A 16,280-nucleotide genomic window follows, 5' to 3' on the forward strand; every position below is an offset into this window, starting at 1 on the left:
CCTATATATATATATATATATATATATATATATATATATAGATGTAGACTAGATTGCTTGTGTTCACTCGTTTACTTATTTGTCTAGCTACACTTCGATTGTGATCCTCACCTAAGGATCATGATCAAATCTAAACCATAAATTATACCAAATGAGGGGTTAAATTAGAAATTGATATTTTTTGGCTAAATAGTTTAAATCAAGGGCATTATGGGCATATTACAAATCTCTCTCTCTCTAAATTCTTGACTCCACTCTGGCAAACCTTACTCCGATGAACACTTTATTTCTATCAACACCCATTTTCACTTGTTTGCATTGTGAAACACTTTGTGAACAATTTATGAACATCATGTCTCTGCCTGGTTAAAATTTATAATAAAAAAATCAAAAGCTTGTGAACACAATGTATTTACATTTATGAACACTTGGGAACACTGTCGTGAACACAAAAACACCAAGAACATGTTTCTATTTCACTCCTACATCATGCTACAAATGATTTAGAAACTTGAATCCATTGAAAACACTTTGTTGAATATAAATAGGAATCGAAGTCATTTTCCTAGATTAGTCTCAATTTAAAACAAAAACCTATTCTACCTAACTTATTGAATATTTGTAACCAAACCTTAGAACTTGTTTTGGTTTGTTGTTACTTGTGAATTATTTGTGTTCATCAAAGATGGGATGAGGCTGGAGCAATGGTCTGCAATGACCATCAAAATGGTTAAGATTTGGAACGTGGTAGTCATACATGGTGGATGAACAACAAAAGGTCATCTGCGTCACGTAAAGGGAAATAGGAGATATGAGAAAGGGATCTTGATTTTGTTGAAGATTTTTTTGGGTAGTCATCTTGGACAAGCAGGAATAGTTGTTCGTGAGTCAATCAAAACATCAGCATGTAATGGTCAGGGGGCACGAGGATGAACCATTGATGGTTTTCAACAGTAATGGAAAGAGATGTATCTATAGTCACCGACCGGATGTGGTCGCCTTAAGTAGTAGCGATTGTTTTATAGAAGAGGGAAGGGAGAGTGAGAGACATATGTTAGGGTTCCTATTGTTGGTTGCACTAATGATTAGGTTTCAGAGGAAACGTTAAAGGAAATTGGGGCACATGAGAGTTATGGATTTCTTATTTTGGTGGAAATAAAACTGTTTAAATGATTTTGAGTTGTTATTTTTTATTGCTAAAAGCCATTTTTTTAAGAGACAACGTTAATTATTTTAAATGAGTGACTTACAAGGTATTTTACGTGTGTCACAAATTATAGGGTGTATACATATAGGGGCTTTCTTTTGAGAACTCATGAAATTATGATAACCTTAAGAACTTGTGCATCATGTTTTATTTCATATGATTTTTTTATCTACGACTAGGATTTAGAATATTGATTAACATATATTTGTTTCACAATGTGTTCATTTCACATGTATTTGATTTACAATGTGAACACTTTTGATGGGTTTGTGAAACAAAACATACACATAAAAAAATTTCACATTGTGAACCTAACACATATGAAACTAGCACATTGTGAAACAAATATATGCTAATCAATACATTAAATACTATAATAGACGGTAAAATCATGTGAAACAAAGCATCAAGGTAAAAGTTTTCATAAATCTCATAAATTTTGAAGTTCTCAAATAATTAAGTCCATATATATATATATATATATATATATATCATTAGTTTCAAATGAGAAACACAAAAATGTTGAGGATAGGAAAAGCAATTTCAACCACTAGATAAGAAAACTTTGATTTTCAAGACTTTTTTCCACTAATTAAGATAATTTTGGAAAAAAAATTAAATATCCTAATTTGTCTTCTATTTTTTCTATAAATTGTTTTAGATATTGATCATAATTGATTTTTGATCAAGTTTTCCACCAAAAAATTTAATGGCGATTTTACAATATACAAAATCGAATTAAATCTCAGTTGTCTAAATCTCATATATGAACATGAACATCGATGTTCTTTATTGATCGTTTTAAATATAACCAAAGACAAAAGATCGACAAACCATTACCAGGTAGCGATACTTATGTGTGTATTGGTCCATATGTGAACTTGCGAATCTTAACATAGATTTATATTTGAATCTTAATCATAACTTATATGTGGATCAATTTACAACTTATAATTAAGGTTTTGAATAATTTAAGATTCATATGTGAATCTTAAAAAATATATATCATCATGAATCTAAAATTAATAATAATGAAATTTTCTTTTTTGGTATAATTTATTTAAATAAAATATTTTTGTTTTAGATAATTTAAATTAAAAAATGTGTAATCTAATTTCTATAAAAAGGATAATGGTTAAAAAATTGAAAAATTAAGGGATTAATGATTTAATTATACAAAGATTTCAAAATGCCCCTCAGCTTCTTTAGTTTCTTTAATTTTGTGACATTTACATATTTTTGCTCTTAAGATCTTCACATTGAAAAACCTCCTCTAACAGTTAAAATCGTTTCACCGTTTTTATATTTCTCATTTGATCTTATCTTATATGTATATATATATATATATATATGTGTGTGTGTGTGTGTGTGTATGTGTTCTCCATTATCTTATTGATAATATTAAACAATTCAAATTCATACAAAGAGAAAAATCATATATGGTTGTAATACGAGAGAGAGCTTATAAAGATGTCATATCAAGAGCTAACAACGATAAGCGGTAAAAATTACATAAGTGGAAAAAAAGTTAAAAAAAGTCAAAGAACATGAAGAAAAAAAATGGTTTGCACACCTCGTCATATATATTTGGTACGGGTGTTAACATGATGTAGGATACGCGTTTCATGTCACGACAACTCTCAAATAAGCTTTTTTAAAATGATAGCTGTTACAAGTGAATTATATAAAATATTTGAAATTTAATCGAGTAATAATAACATTTAATGTTTCTGAAAATATATAAAGTTAAGTATTAAATAATAAACCTTAGATAATATATAAAAAAAAAAATAGTTGGTTTTTGTAGTGTAATTAGAGTTTTGTTGAATAATTGATGTTGACTTGTCTTTATTCTTGTTTTTTAGGTTCTTCATTTTGGTACTCTAAACATGAATAAAAAGCATCTCATAATTCCTCCCTACCTTTTTCTTTCGGTAAACGTGTGCTATTTTTTGGTTTCTAAACTTGTCCCTTTGCTCTCCTTCCCATATATTTCTTTAAATTTTATTTAAAATTAAGAATTAAAAATCAAAATACTTTTATAGAAAATCAACATTGATTATAATATTAAAATATTATTTTTTTTTTAAATATTTATTTTCAAAGTTTCGTATCAATGGTCTCACTTGGTAACCATTTTGTTGTGTTCTTCATATTTGGAGGAAAACCCTTTTCTCTTCTACTTTCTCCATTTTAAAGATAGTTTTGGGAAAGCTGTTGGAACAAAATATTGGCTCAAAATCCCAATTTTCTCCATTATCTCTATTTTATATAAGTTATTGAAAATGGTCTTAGTAATTACCAGCGGGAAGCTTTTGTTGTTAATTTTCATTCATGACATCCCAATTTTCTTGTAATATATGTTAGATCTTTACCTAATTATATACATATGATATAACTTTATTTTAATAAAATCAAACATACATAGCATATTTCATTTAAAAGTGTGTACGAAAAACTAAGTTATGTTTGACAAAGTAGCTGAAAAACTAACTGATAAATTAATTAATCACAATTGATAAAAACAAGTATAATCTAGTTGACAAATGTAAAATGAAAAAAATATTTACTAAAATATGATTCAATGTTCACAATGCATAATGTAATTAAAACAAACCAGTAATATATTTCATCATATTAACCTAGGTAGTAAAAAACATAAAACGAGTTCCAATCATTTAAGGTTAGTAAACATTTCTTTCACTCAATGTCTTATTCAACACTGTGCCGAATTTTCATAACGGTACAACATCCGTACGTTAGAAAATGTAACGAATTTCATAAAATAAACGTCGTTTAGAAAATTCAACACATGACTTGATGATTTTGAGTAACTCTTATACTTTGAATAAAAAAGCTTTTTAACCATGAGATTTTTAATTAATTATCACTTTTTAATAATTTATTTAATTAATAATTTAATATTTTTAAATTTATAATTAACAAAGAAAACCTTAATTCCATTGAAGTTTGAAAACAAAAGTAAAGATGAGTGATAATACATAATGATAATTGTGAGAGCACATGTGAGATTATTAAAAACGAATAAAATCTATCTTCCATTATTAAAATGCATGTATGAGGGACATGATGTTTCCTGGAAGCTGCATTTTAAAACTTTTTAGAAAATTAATTAATAATAAACCTTAATTTATTTTCTGTGAATTATATAATTAATTTTTTAAATTTAAAAACTATAATATTTTATTCCTTAAAGAGTATTGTAATTTTTTCTTTTCTTTTCTTTTGATTAGGGTTTTTATAGTATGTTTGTTATAAGTTTGGCTCTTGTGGTATTCAATTTGTTTTCGTCATGGTCCTCCTAATTAACGTGTTAAAATGAATTCAATGGTCATTTTAGTTTTTTTGTTCTTTTTTTTTTTTGTCTTTTTTCTATAAAAATGTGAACACGATATGTACATATATATATATATATATATATATATGTAAGAAATAAAATAAGAGATTGTTTTATGATTTGATTTATTTAAATTATAAAATTAATTATATTAAATACGACTTAATTTTGTTATTTTACTACAATGGTGGAAAAATATATATGGTATTACTGTTTTAATATAATTAATTTTTTAATTTAGAAAAAATCAAATTATAAAACCATATCTTATTTGATTCTTTTTAAATTAAAAAATTAATTATACTAAAACAGTAATATTATATTTGATTAAATAAAAAAATAATTATATTGAATTCGATTTAATTTTATTGTTTTTTCCACATTGCAATAAACAATTTTAATCAATATTTTAAAACCAAAATCATTGAAAATCGTTAACAAATAAAATCTAATGTTATCATCTAAAAGTAGGGTTTCGGTTTTCATATCGTTTTTCACCAAAAACTCAAAATCAACTATTTAGATTTTAACATATGGAAGATTCATACATATTATCATTTTGGTAACTTAAAATTGAATAAATCCATATATAAACTTCAACAAAGTTTTCATACTATATCTAAATAGACAAAAATATTAAAACAATAAAATTAAACCGTATTTAATATAATTAAAATTTTAATTTAAATAAATCAAATCATAAAACAATATCCTATTTTATTTATTTTGATATCCCTATATATATATATATATATATATATATGTGTGTGTGTGTAAAAAATAATATTTTTACTTTTTTATAGAAAAAAGACAAAAACTAGACAAAAATGGTCCTTGATTTACCTGAATTGCCGAATTTATTTTAAGGCGTTAGTCAGAGGGACCTTGGTCAAGACAAATTGAATACCACAAGAATCAAATCCAAAATAAACATACTATAGGGACCATAGTCAGAAAAAACATCAAAAAAGTGGGGCCAAATCCATAATTCACTCTTCTTTAAAAAATTGAATTTAAGTTTATAGGGTTGGGTTCCGTTGAGAAAGAAAGTTATGGTGAGAAGTAAGAAGAGATCTTCAGTCTTGGTTCTATCCTAATTCAATCTTAATACTAATAAGCTGCACCGAGATGCACCGGATCAATTTCATTCTAAATTGCAATTCATGGGTGGACGTAAGGTTAAAAGTGATCAAGAGTTGAAATATTTTCTTACACTTTTCACCATAACTAGCATTCTCACACGATCCTTCGTCTAAATTTATATATGTTTTTCAATAATTAGTACAATATATATATATATAGAGAGAGAGAGAGAGATATATATATATATATATATATATATACATAGACAAAGAGAAAGATGACGATGTGAGAATCATAAAAATGATAAATACTATATGTATTACTTTATATGATTTTTTATTTAAGTTTAAGAATTAAGATATTGATTAAAATGAATTTGGTTCAATTTATAATGTTTATGTTTCATATGTATTTGTTTTATAACGTAAAACTTTTTTACATGTTTTTAAAACAAAAGAAATACATCCAAAAAGGTTTGTATTGTGAAACTATTATTTATTTATTAATCGATATGTTAAATCTTAAACTTTAACAAAAATTATATAAAATAATACCTTAACTAAAGGTTCTCACAGTTTTCCAATTTTATGGGATTTTAATTTGATTATTTCTCTCTCTATATTTATAATAAGTTTAGTTTAAAAGTTAATTTATTTAAAAGTATTTTAGGTAACTAAAAACAATCCAATATATATATATATATATATATATATATTGAACCTAATCAAATGAGAACTAATTAGTTTGTGGTAACCGTGAGTTTTAATCTCAAACACAAATCAATAGATAAATTAGTAAATTTATAATTTTGGTAATTTTGAATTAAAATTTTAATGCAAGAACATTTTAGGTATTTTTTCTCATCTCTCCTCTCTCATGAAAAGTATTATATTAAACAATTTGAAAGACCGTCCCTATGACATGGTCTAACTTAATGAAACAAAATCATTAAATTAAACAATAAAATCGACGGATAAGAATGGTTTGTATGATTTGTATATATATATATATATATATATATATGTGTGTATGTGTTTATGTGTATTAATTCACAATCAATAATTTTAACCAAATTGACGATGATGTTTGCTTGTTTAAAATCTCAATAACAACAATTTCTCATCTATTAAAAAATGGTTTTAAAAAATCATCCATTATTACTTGTTAATTAAATGTATAATATTTTATTAATTTTTTTTACATTTTTAATGTATAATATAACTCTGGTTCATCCTCTAAAATTAAATGCATATAATAACCCCCAATACAACACCCCTCCTCCTTGATAAGATTCTAATCCAAATGTTCTCATTTGTCCCTTAACAATACAACTTATATTGTCTAAAATGATTTTGGTCTACAAATTATTTTCCAATTTTGTTTTATCAAAATCCATTTCAAATATTTAATTATTACTAAAAATCTTCAGAATTACATGTTAAACCAACCGTTACAATAATTTTCTTGTTATCCACAACTTTGATTTTGGCCAACACACTTTTTTCCTTATTTGGTTGTTATTAATAATTATTTTTTTAATTAAATTATACATAAGATGATGGTACTTTTAAATTAAAAATAAAAAATAAAATAACAAATAATGGGTATAAATAGGCATCCTTGGCCAAAGACTTCCACCCTTGTGGCTTTGAATCTCTTTACATCACCTCAACCCCAAATAGAGAAAAGAGATCTAGATATAGAATGGGGAGAGCACCTTGTTGTGAAAAGATGGGATTGAAGAGAGGCCCATGGAGTCATGAAGAAGATCAACTCTTGATTGCATATATCAAACAACATGGCCATCCTAACTGGCGCGCTCTTCCAAAACATGCCGGTAATTAGCTGTAATTCTAGTTCAACGTACAATCTTTTTTGTACAAACTAAGCCCTTGACTAGCTAATGGTTTAAGGGGTTCATTTTAACGGTATCTGGGTTCATCAAGCAACTAATTGGATGTCTCCTTTTTTCCGTTTTGTTTGTGTTTAAAAGAACAAATTTCAAATTTAGTTAAGATTACAGTGTATTCTCTTTTCGACATTGTATTCTAACTGTTATATCAATTTGGCATTCAATTTAGTTGAGAATCAAAGTGGGTTTAGTGTTAAATGTTCTATTTGGTCTTGTGGTCGTTTCTGTAGGTTTGTTACGGTGCGGAAAGAGTTGCAGGCTTCGTTGGATCAATTATTTACGGCCCGATATTAAAAGAGGAAACTTCACGAAAGAAGAAGAGGACACCATCATTCATCTACATGAAATGCTCGGGAACAGGTATAACAAATATTTGTTACTTTTAATATTAATTAATTAGAAATCAATAAGACAACCAAAACATTGCATGACGACAAAATGGTCTAAGAGGCTGATCTAATGAGTAAGAGGTGAATGAATCGATAAATATTCGAATCTCATAGTATTAAAAACTCATGTTTATTAATCAAAAAGATTAAAAAATAAATCCTAAAAAAATTGTAGATGTGCAGAGATGATGATGATGATGATGATGACATAGAGAAAATATAATTTAATAAATTATTGAGTTTAGCTATTGGTCATCACGAATCGCTATCCCGCTTTTCATGCTTCTTGTTTTTTGTAAGAATAAACAATTTCACAACATGCATCCTCTTCATTTCATATATATATATATATATATATATATATATATATATATATGTGTGTGTGTGTAAAAATACTATTTTTTTACTTTTTTATAAGAAAAAGACAAAAGAATAGGTAAAAGGCTAAAATGACTCTTAATTTAACAGAGTTAACAGAGTCGTAGTCAGAGGGACCATGTCCAAAACAAATTGAACACCACAACGAATAAATACACAATACACATATCATAAAGACCTTAGTCAAAGAAAACATCAAATCCAAAATTCACTCAATAAACAAGGATTTTGAGTATTAATAACTGTCTTTCACGCTTTAAATTACGTGTAGTTAGGATTTTTTTTGGAAAAAAAGTCAATTAATCGTGAATCACATATAATTTTCACGAAAATTATAATTTTTTAAATATTTGATTAAATCAAAAAATAAATTCTTTAAATAAAAACTAAATGCATTAAATACAAAATCATTGTTGTAAATAAAAAAATTAAGTCACATTAAAATCACAAATATAGTAAAACTATAATCTTAAATAAATTTCTTAAAACTCTTATATAATTAAATTACTTTTAAGCCCTTACTTATTCATTTTCTGAAATTGTTTATTTAAGGTATTATTTAATGAATTATGTGATCCATATTCATTATTTTATTTTTTTATTTTGTTATTGTTTTCATATGAACCTGGCTCATATATATATATATATATATATATATTATTCTGAGAAGTGGTAGATATTTGAAAAGTAAAAAAATGATCTTAGTCTTTTATACGGTTAAAATTTGCGGCTATGCGAAAAATAGAGGGGTAGTTTTATAACTTTTACAAATATGCGGCAAACGGGTTTACGTGAACCTATGTGATTCACATATGAACTATATGTACGTGAACCTATGTGATTCACATATGAACTATATGTACGTGAACCTGTGTGATTCACATATGAATTAATTAACTGATTCACATATGAATCCGTTTGTCATCTATTTGTAAAAGTTACGAAACTACCCATTTATCTTCCACATACATGTGCAAGGAATTATCTTCCGCATACATCTATTTGTAATAATTTGTATGGTATATTTATTTTGTACATGGTCGTAATGAAATATTATATTTTATTAATAAAATCTTTTTATGTTTGATTTTACAGATGGTCGTTAATCGCAGCAAAATTACCTGGTCGAACCGACAACGAGATTAAAAATATCTGGCACACTCACTTGAAGAAAAGACTTGAAAATAAAGAAACGATCACCCATATATCCAAAAAACGTCAAACGAAGTCCAAACCTGCTTTAAGTGCTCAATCACCTGAAGAAACGACTGGTTCTCAATGTCTTGTTCAACCAGATCATAACTCACTAGACAAGGTACGATCTGTGTCGTATCAACCATCAACAAGCGAGTCTTCATCAATTACAGAAGCAACAAATGAGTTACCTAGTGTAACCAAGCATGAGGAAACCAACCATGAGATGTTTCTTGATGATAGCTTTTGGTCAGAAACATTATCTGGTGTTGGTGACAACAATATGGAATCTGATCCGGCGAAAAGCATACCAGGTGTCGAGTTTCCAACATCTTTGCTCACAATGATCGAAAACACAGACACAAGAAATCCAAATACTGGTTGCAACATGGATGGCATAGACCTATGGTCTGATATTTTCATGCACATCGAGGAGTTACCCGAATTACCAGAATTTTAATTTAGATATTCGTTTGTAACCTTGTTTAGACCAGGAACTAAATAGAGCAAATTACGTTTTTAGTCCATGTGGTTTGTTGAATTTTTTCTTCGTCCTTATGGTTTTGAAATTACGATTTTGCATCCTTATGGTTTATAATTCATAACCTTTTTCATTCTTATGATTTCAAGTTTATTTATTTTATCGTCCCTATGGTTTACAATTATTTCTATTTTAATCATTTATGCTTGAAAATAGTGTTTTGATTTATGGGACGAAATTATAAATGAATTGCAAATCATAGAGATGAAAATCAAAATTTTAAAACCACAGTGATAAAATCTGTATTTTTAACAATACCAGAGGGATGAAAAACATAATTTGCTCAATTATAATAACTGTATTTTACCATTTAACTGAAATTTTAGATATAATAATTATATTTATATTGTGAGTTTTGGTTGACCAAGAGGAACAAAGTTGACCAAACTGGAATTGAATTCCTAGGCAGTTGTCACTTTTAATGTTTTGATTGGATGTTTGTGGTGGACCCCAAAGCATCTTATATTTTACAAAAATTGAAATAAACATTTTTTATATTTAAATTATTTTTCTTAATCATTTCTCTCCGGAATCGCCATTACTTTTATAGTATCCACGTCCACAATATTACGAACCTACCTAAAAAGTAAAAAACATCAAATTCAACACAAGTCTGCAATTGTGACGGCTAGGTCTACAATTGCAATGGTAAACTGGTTGAATTTGATATATATATATATATATATATATATATTTTTAGCTAATAATATGGACATGGATATTACGAAAGTAGTGACATTTTGATAAACTGGGAAGAGAAATGGTTAAGAGACCAAATTAAATGTAGAAAATGATTATTTGAGTCAATTTCCCTATATATTTTTAGGGATCTTTTAACGATAGAATCAAGATAATTAATGCATTAAAAATGTAAAAATAAAGTTTTTTTTTATGTGTATAAAGATGAAATTTATAAATAAGGGTGCATTAACAACTCTTTTATTAAAAGTGGCTTTGTGACCAATGATTATAAATAATTAAATAATCAAGAGTAAAATATGGATTTGGTTCATATGGTTTGATATTTTTTTACTAAGGTCCCCATAATATGTTTATTGTGGGTTTGGTTCTTGTGGTATTCAATTTGTTTTTGTCATGATCCCTTTAACTAATGCCTCTGTTAATTCTGTTAAATCAAGGGTCATTTTAGTCTTTTTATCTTTTTTTCTCTAAAATAGTGAAAACCAATATTTTTTATACACAGAAATATATATATATATATATATATATAGTTGGGTTCACGTGAGAACAAAGGTTTTTCATGAGACCCTTAAGACCAATTTATGTTCATTGATCAACTTTATAAGTTAATGATCTTATGGTCTAAATTGCACGGTGACAATTTTGTGATTATTGAGAAGTCTCGTGACGTTTATGAATGTTTAGATTTTCATATTGTAAATCTAATCCAATGGTTGAAAATTGGTCTTACGGGTCTTACGAAAAACTATTGATCTCACATGATCCCAAGTGTATATATATATATATATATATATATATATCAAAATAAATAAAATAAGATATTATTTTATGACTTGATTTGTTTAAATTAAAATTTTAATTATATTAAATATGATTCTAACATAATTAAAATTTTAATTTAAACAAATCAAATCATAAACCATATCTTATTTATTTGGGGAAAATAGAATAAGATATAATTTTGTTATTTGATTTGTTTAAATTAAAAAAGTAATTATGTTAAAAACAATTTAATTTTTTTTAGCAATGTAATAAACAACTTATTATCGATATTCTAATATAAAAATCATTCAAAACCATTATGATACTAATTCCAATTAGGATTTTCAATGTTTTTCATTCAAAAACTCAAAATAAACTTTACATTTTAACCAAATGAAAGATTCATACATACTCTCATCCTTATAACTTCAAATTTAACAAATTTCTATATAAATTTCATTTATAAGGATTTTTTATATATATTAAATTAGATATTTGATATGAAATATTTGAGCACTTCAACTAGACTAAGTTAAGTCTTTGTTTTTTAAGTCAATTAAAAGGTTTCCAAATGCAAATTTGTAAGTTGATTGATTTTGATGGTCAAATTTTGTTACTTTTTTGTGATTTTAGTTTCAATTCAATGCATCGACTTTAAATAATTGAGCATAGAGAAAGATTTTGAACTGCTCCAATTTAAATACGCTATTAAGTGAATTTAGAGATACTATCAGATCAACTACGATTAATTCATAGACTTTTACAATTTTGTAAGGTGATATGAACGGATAAACTGGTGTAAGTTTTATCTAACAATACATTTTTATCGTATCACGGACGTATTAAAGAAGAAAGATCATTTCGTACGGTTTAGCAGTCCTTGCTGATCTTCTTGGGTAATGCTCTAAACTCAATTTGTGTTTTTGATATGGCCATGGACTTTTAGAACCGGTTATTAAATGAGTTTGGAGACCATCAATTTTGTTTGGTATGTGAACTTTTGCAACTTTGTAATGAAATAGATAACGAATAAAGTATAAAGGAAAACCATTCCATTGGATCCATGGTTTTGTACAACAAGTCTAATTCAATAAAATGAATTTGTTTTTAAATGATAATAAAACATATTAGAAGATTATTAAATAAATACAGTTTTTTCAAAATAATTTAAAGGTTTTGAGCTGAATGTTACACTTAAATATTATATAATAAATTATCGCATATACATCAATAATCATACCACAAATTTCATACGTTCAACATCATTTCCCAAATCTTAAAAAAAAAAAACTCTTTTGAAAGACAAATATTTGTTATATTCACATATTTATATCTTTCTAAATCCTTCCAAACAACAATTGACAGAAATATAAATGTCATATAATATATCTGTAAAAACCTAAGTACCCATTATTCGAGAAGGAACCTAAAAAAGATAAGGAACCCAAGAATCGCTCAGAGCATGACATGTAACAAATTCGTTAGAAGTACGAACATGTTATTCATTATGAATGTTGTAATATATTTATTATGAATATGCAATTCATAATGAATAACACATCCATATTAACCATGAATATATGATTCATGATGAATAACAATTTCATATTCATCATGAATGTGTGATTCATGATTAATATTCATTCTGAAGAGGAACATGTGATGTGCTATGAAGAGTTCCCAAGTTTTGGATTCCTAACAAAACTTTCCTCCCAGTTATTGTATCAACAAGTTTTTTAAGGATATATTATTACCAATTAAGGTTAAAAAATTATAAAAAATATATTACATTTATTTTGATTGGTAAGATATTAATCTTTAAACAATATTTGGGTGCATCCCCACTAAACCTAGCCATCCACACTAAAAAGTAAAGTGACCTTAGGCGGCTAATATAACCTTTTAATTAACTAGATCGAATCAACCTCATCATTATAATAAGATCAGGTTTATATGATATTCAAATATTTAAATAAATACTTATAAAATACTTACGGTTTCTTATTGGGTAGCCACACGTATATTATCAATAACCAGATAACAGATGACTACTTGGTCATATATGTTTGGTCTTTACCAACAAATTCATCGTGTCATTTTATGAATCGAGAATTTTACTCTGTCAGTGAATATGGGGATTCTTATCTGGTTAACGCTTAAAAACTGAGTGAGAGAGAGTCGTTTATATTTTGATGAGCGGGAATCTTACCCAATGAGATAAGTGAGAGTGGTGAATTTTATTATCCATACTTTGTATTGGTAAACCATAAACGACTTGCAAGTATAATAATAAATTGTTTTATAAGACTTAGGTTTATAGGACAAGACAATCATGTGTCATATGTAACATTGTTATATCAATAAGATGTTTTTGGCCATCTTAACACGTTTTTTATGAAACTTTGAAATAAAATCGTTATATTATTTTTCATATGACGTTATTTGGAAAAAATGTATTGTAAAAACAAGCGTCTATCCGACACTTCTCAAAATTGTCATATAAAAAAGCTAAGAGAATATTTTATTTTAAGAGTAGATGCAATCAAATCAAAAGGATAATATTTTGGCTTGAAACAATAAAACAAAACGAGAACCTAAAAACCAAAGTTTTGTCCGACAACAACGGTGACGATGACCATGCTTGCCAGAACATTATTCGCCTTGAATCCCATGTTTCTCTTCCTTCGACGACCTAAACCTCTCTCCCCCGACCTTGTTCCTGAAAATGCAAGTACACCCTTCCTCGGGTTTGGTCTTTTCTTCCCTTTTCGGTGTTTAACCTGGTTGTGTTAATTCAAAGTTTTGTGCATATAAAAATAAACATTCGATTGTAGGGTAAAATAGACGACACATATTTAGATATTTACTAGTTTACAAAAACAAACAGTCTTATTGATTTTGTTTTCAGAATCAGCTCCACCTCTTATCAGTAAGAAGTGAAATAAGATCCAAAGTTCAACATTTCTTGAAAAACAAACATCTTAGTAACAAGTTTGATAGTACAAAACTTAATCTAATGATACTTTTTTAGAAGCTTCTTATAAAAGGTTAAACAAAATGATTTGTTGGATGACATATTGCAGTTCAAATTCATATAATGATATTATGCAATTAAGAATAAATTGTAGACGTATCTAGTTTGATTTGAAATTCATTGTTATTTTGAATATGAATAGAATATTTGGCCTTAATTTGAATTAAAATTTGATTATACATAGAGGGGGGAAGGGGAGGTTCAAATGGGAATAGTGTCAAAAAAAATACGAGAACGGTCAAATCAAATGCGATTACCGTTGGGATATGGGAGTCATATAGTCAGCAGAAATTAACCATATCCTTCCAAGAATCCATACGAAATGAGGTAGGATGAGTATTTCAAAATTCTACCAGTACGAGAAACAACCCTTTGGTGTCGTATATGAATCTAGCAACAAACTCAGTCCATTGCCTCCACGATATCCACATAAATGCACCGAATAATTGACGTCCTACACCAAGAGAGCAGATCGTCTTCCTTTCTGAATGCTAGATACATTCTCCAACTCCTTAGAGGAAAGGACAAACGTTTTGCAAGGGATATATGAAGAGAGAGAATCATGTAACACATCATACTACACATTGCATGTAACATATACTTCATATACAAGAAATACATGTTTGTACACCACATAGGTCCCTTAGTACAAGATCTACCATTACAGAATACATGGTCCAAAAATTCAAACTTCAATTCTTGTACTAATCAAGATTTATCTATCAAAACTATACATATCACCAGCCATTCTTCATGCAGATAAACACATAGGGAACTTATTACATTTTTCCTTTTCCCTTACCGTCTGCACTTTCTGCAATACATATTTAAAATCACAAAACGAGGGTTAGACTGGAAGGTCTAGTGAGTTACCATATTTATGTTATTGCAGGGTGAAAATCACCAAAACTTTTATGTAAAACAACTTTTCATATATATAATAGATATATGAACAAGTAAAAATATAATACCAACACCTTTCACCTTTTCAAGCCAAACTCTCGACTTGCAAACAATATATCAAATCTAAACAGGTTTACACAATCCAGAATATCATAATGCTACTTTAAACCTTTCAAGTCAAATAAGGTTTATTCAAAGTTTCAGGCCAAACCTATTATCTCATCCTCTATAACATCCAGATTATGATTTCCAATAAGAACCCTGATCCTAAACCTTTAAATCACAAAGAAATAAAGATTACAGACCACGGGAATCTTAAGGGATATAATAGTAAGAGTTATATTATATAATACACACATACAAATGTCACCATTATATCTAAATGTACACCTCTCCTTGATATGCCACCATTATCCCATAGTACACCTCTCCTTGATATGTCACCCTTATTTCCCCATCAAAATATTTTCACAAAACAATTCCATATAGAATAGACCGCAGTCAATAGAATTTTTATCAGTTCAAAATTATATTTATCAAAAATTCCCATTTCTTAAAAGAATTAATAAAATGGTTAATCAACCCATAATCCGGTCAATGCCTTGGCCGGATTACTAGTCCGGACAACCCTTCTCTTTACCTGTCCGATTTATCACTTAACTTTATCTTCAAACTCTGTCCGGATTATCAATCCGGACAACATAAGACTCGCCGATTTAAATAAACCGGTCACCCTTTTTAGCCGTATTCAGACTTCTCCGATTGAAACATAACATAAGTTCAAAATTCTCAAATCGCTCATAACCTAAACCGGTTA

General features: G+C 27.5%; 1 protein-coding gene across 1 annotated transcript; it reads left to right on the forward strand.

Annotated features, from left to right (window-relative positions):
* Window positions 1-7,296: 7,296 nt before the first annotated feature.
* On the forward strand, window positions 7,297-10,077 carry LOC112529325 (transcription factor MYB4-like). Its single transcript, XM_025140549.1, has 3 exons — window positions 7,297-7,485; window positions 7,791-7,920; window positions 9,423-10,077. Exons 1-3 carry the CDS (start codon window positions 7,353-7,355, stop codon window positions 9,979-9,981), a joined length of 822 nt encoding a protein of 273 aa, XP_024996317.1. The 5' UTR covers window positions 7,297-7,352; the 3' UTR covers window positions 9,982-10,077.
* Window positions 10,078-16,280: the final 6,203 nt, after the last annotated feature.

This window comes from Cynara cardunculus, assembly GCF_001531365.2.
Source record: "Cynara cardunculus var. scolymus isolate 2C chromosome LG 16, CcrdV1, whole genome shotgun sequence".
Classification (NCBI taxonomy): domain Eukaryota; kingdom Viridiplantae; phylum Streptophyta; class Magnoliopsida; order Asterales; family Asteraceae; genus Cynara; species Cynara cardunculus.

Coding starts and splice junctions, on each gene's coding strand:
- LOC112529325 (XM_025140549.1), top strand. CDS start 7,353: ATGGGGAGAGCACCTTGTTGTGAAAAGATGGGATTGAAGAGAGGCCCA. Junction 7,486..7,790: donor CGCTCTTCCAAAACATGCCG/GTAATTAGCTGT, acceptor TCGTTTCTGTAG/GTTTGTTACGGTGCGGAAAG. Junction 7,921..9,422: donor CATGAAATGCTCGGGAACAG/GTATAACAAATA, acceptor TTGATTTTACAG/ATGGTCGTTAATCGCAGCAA.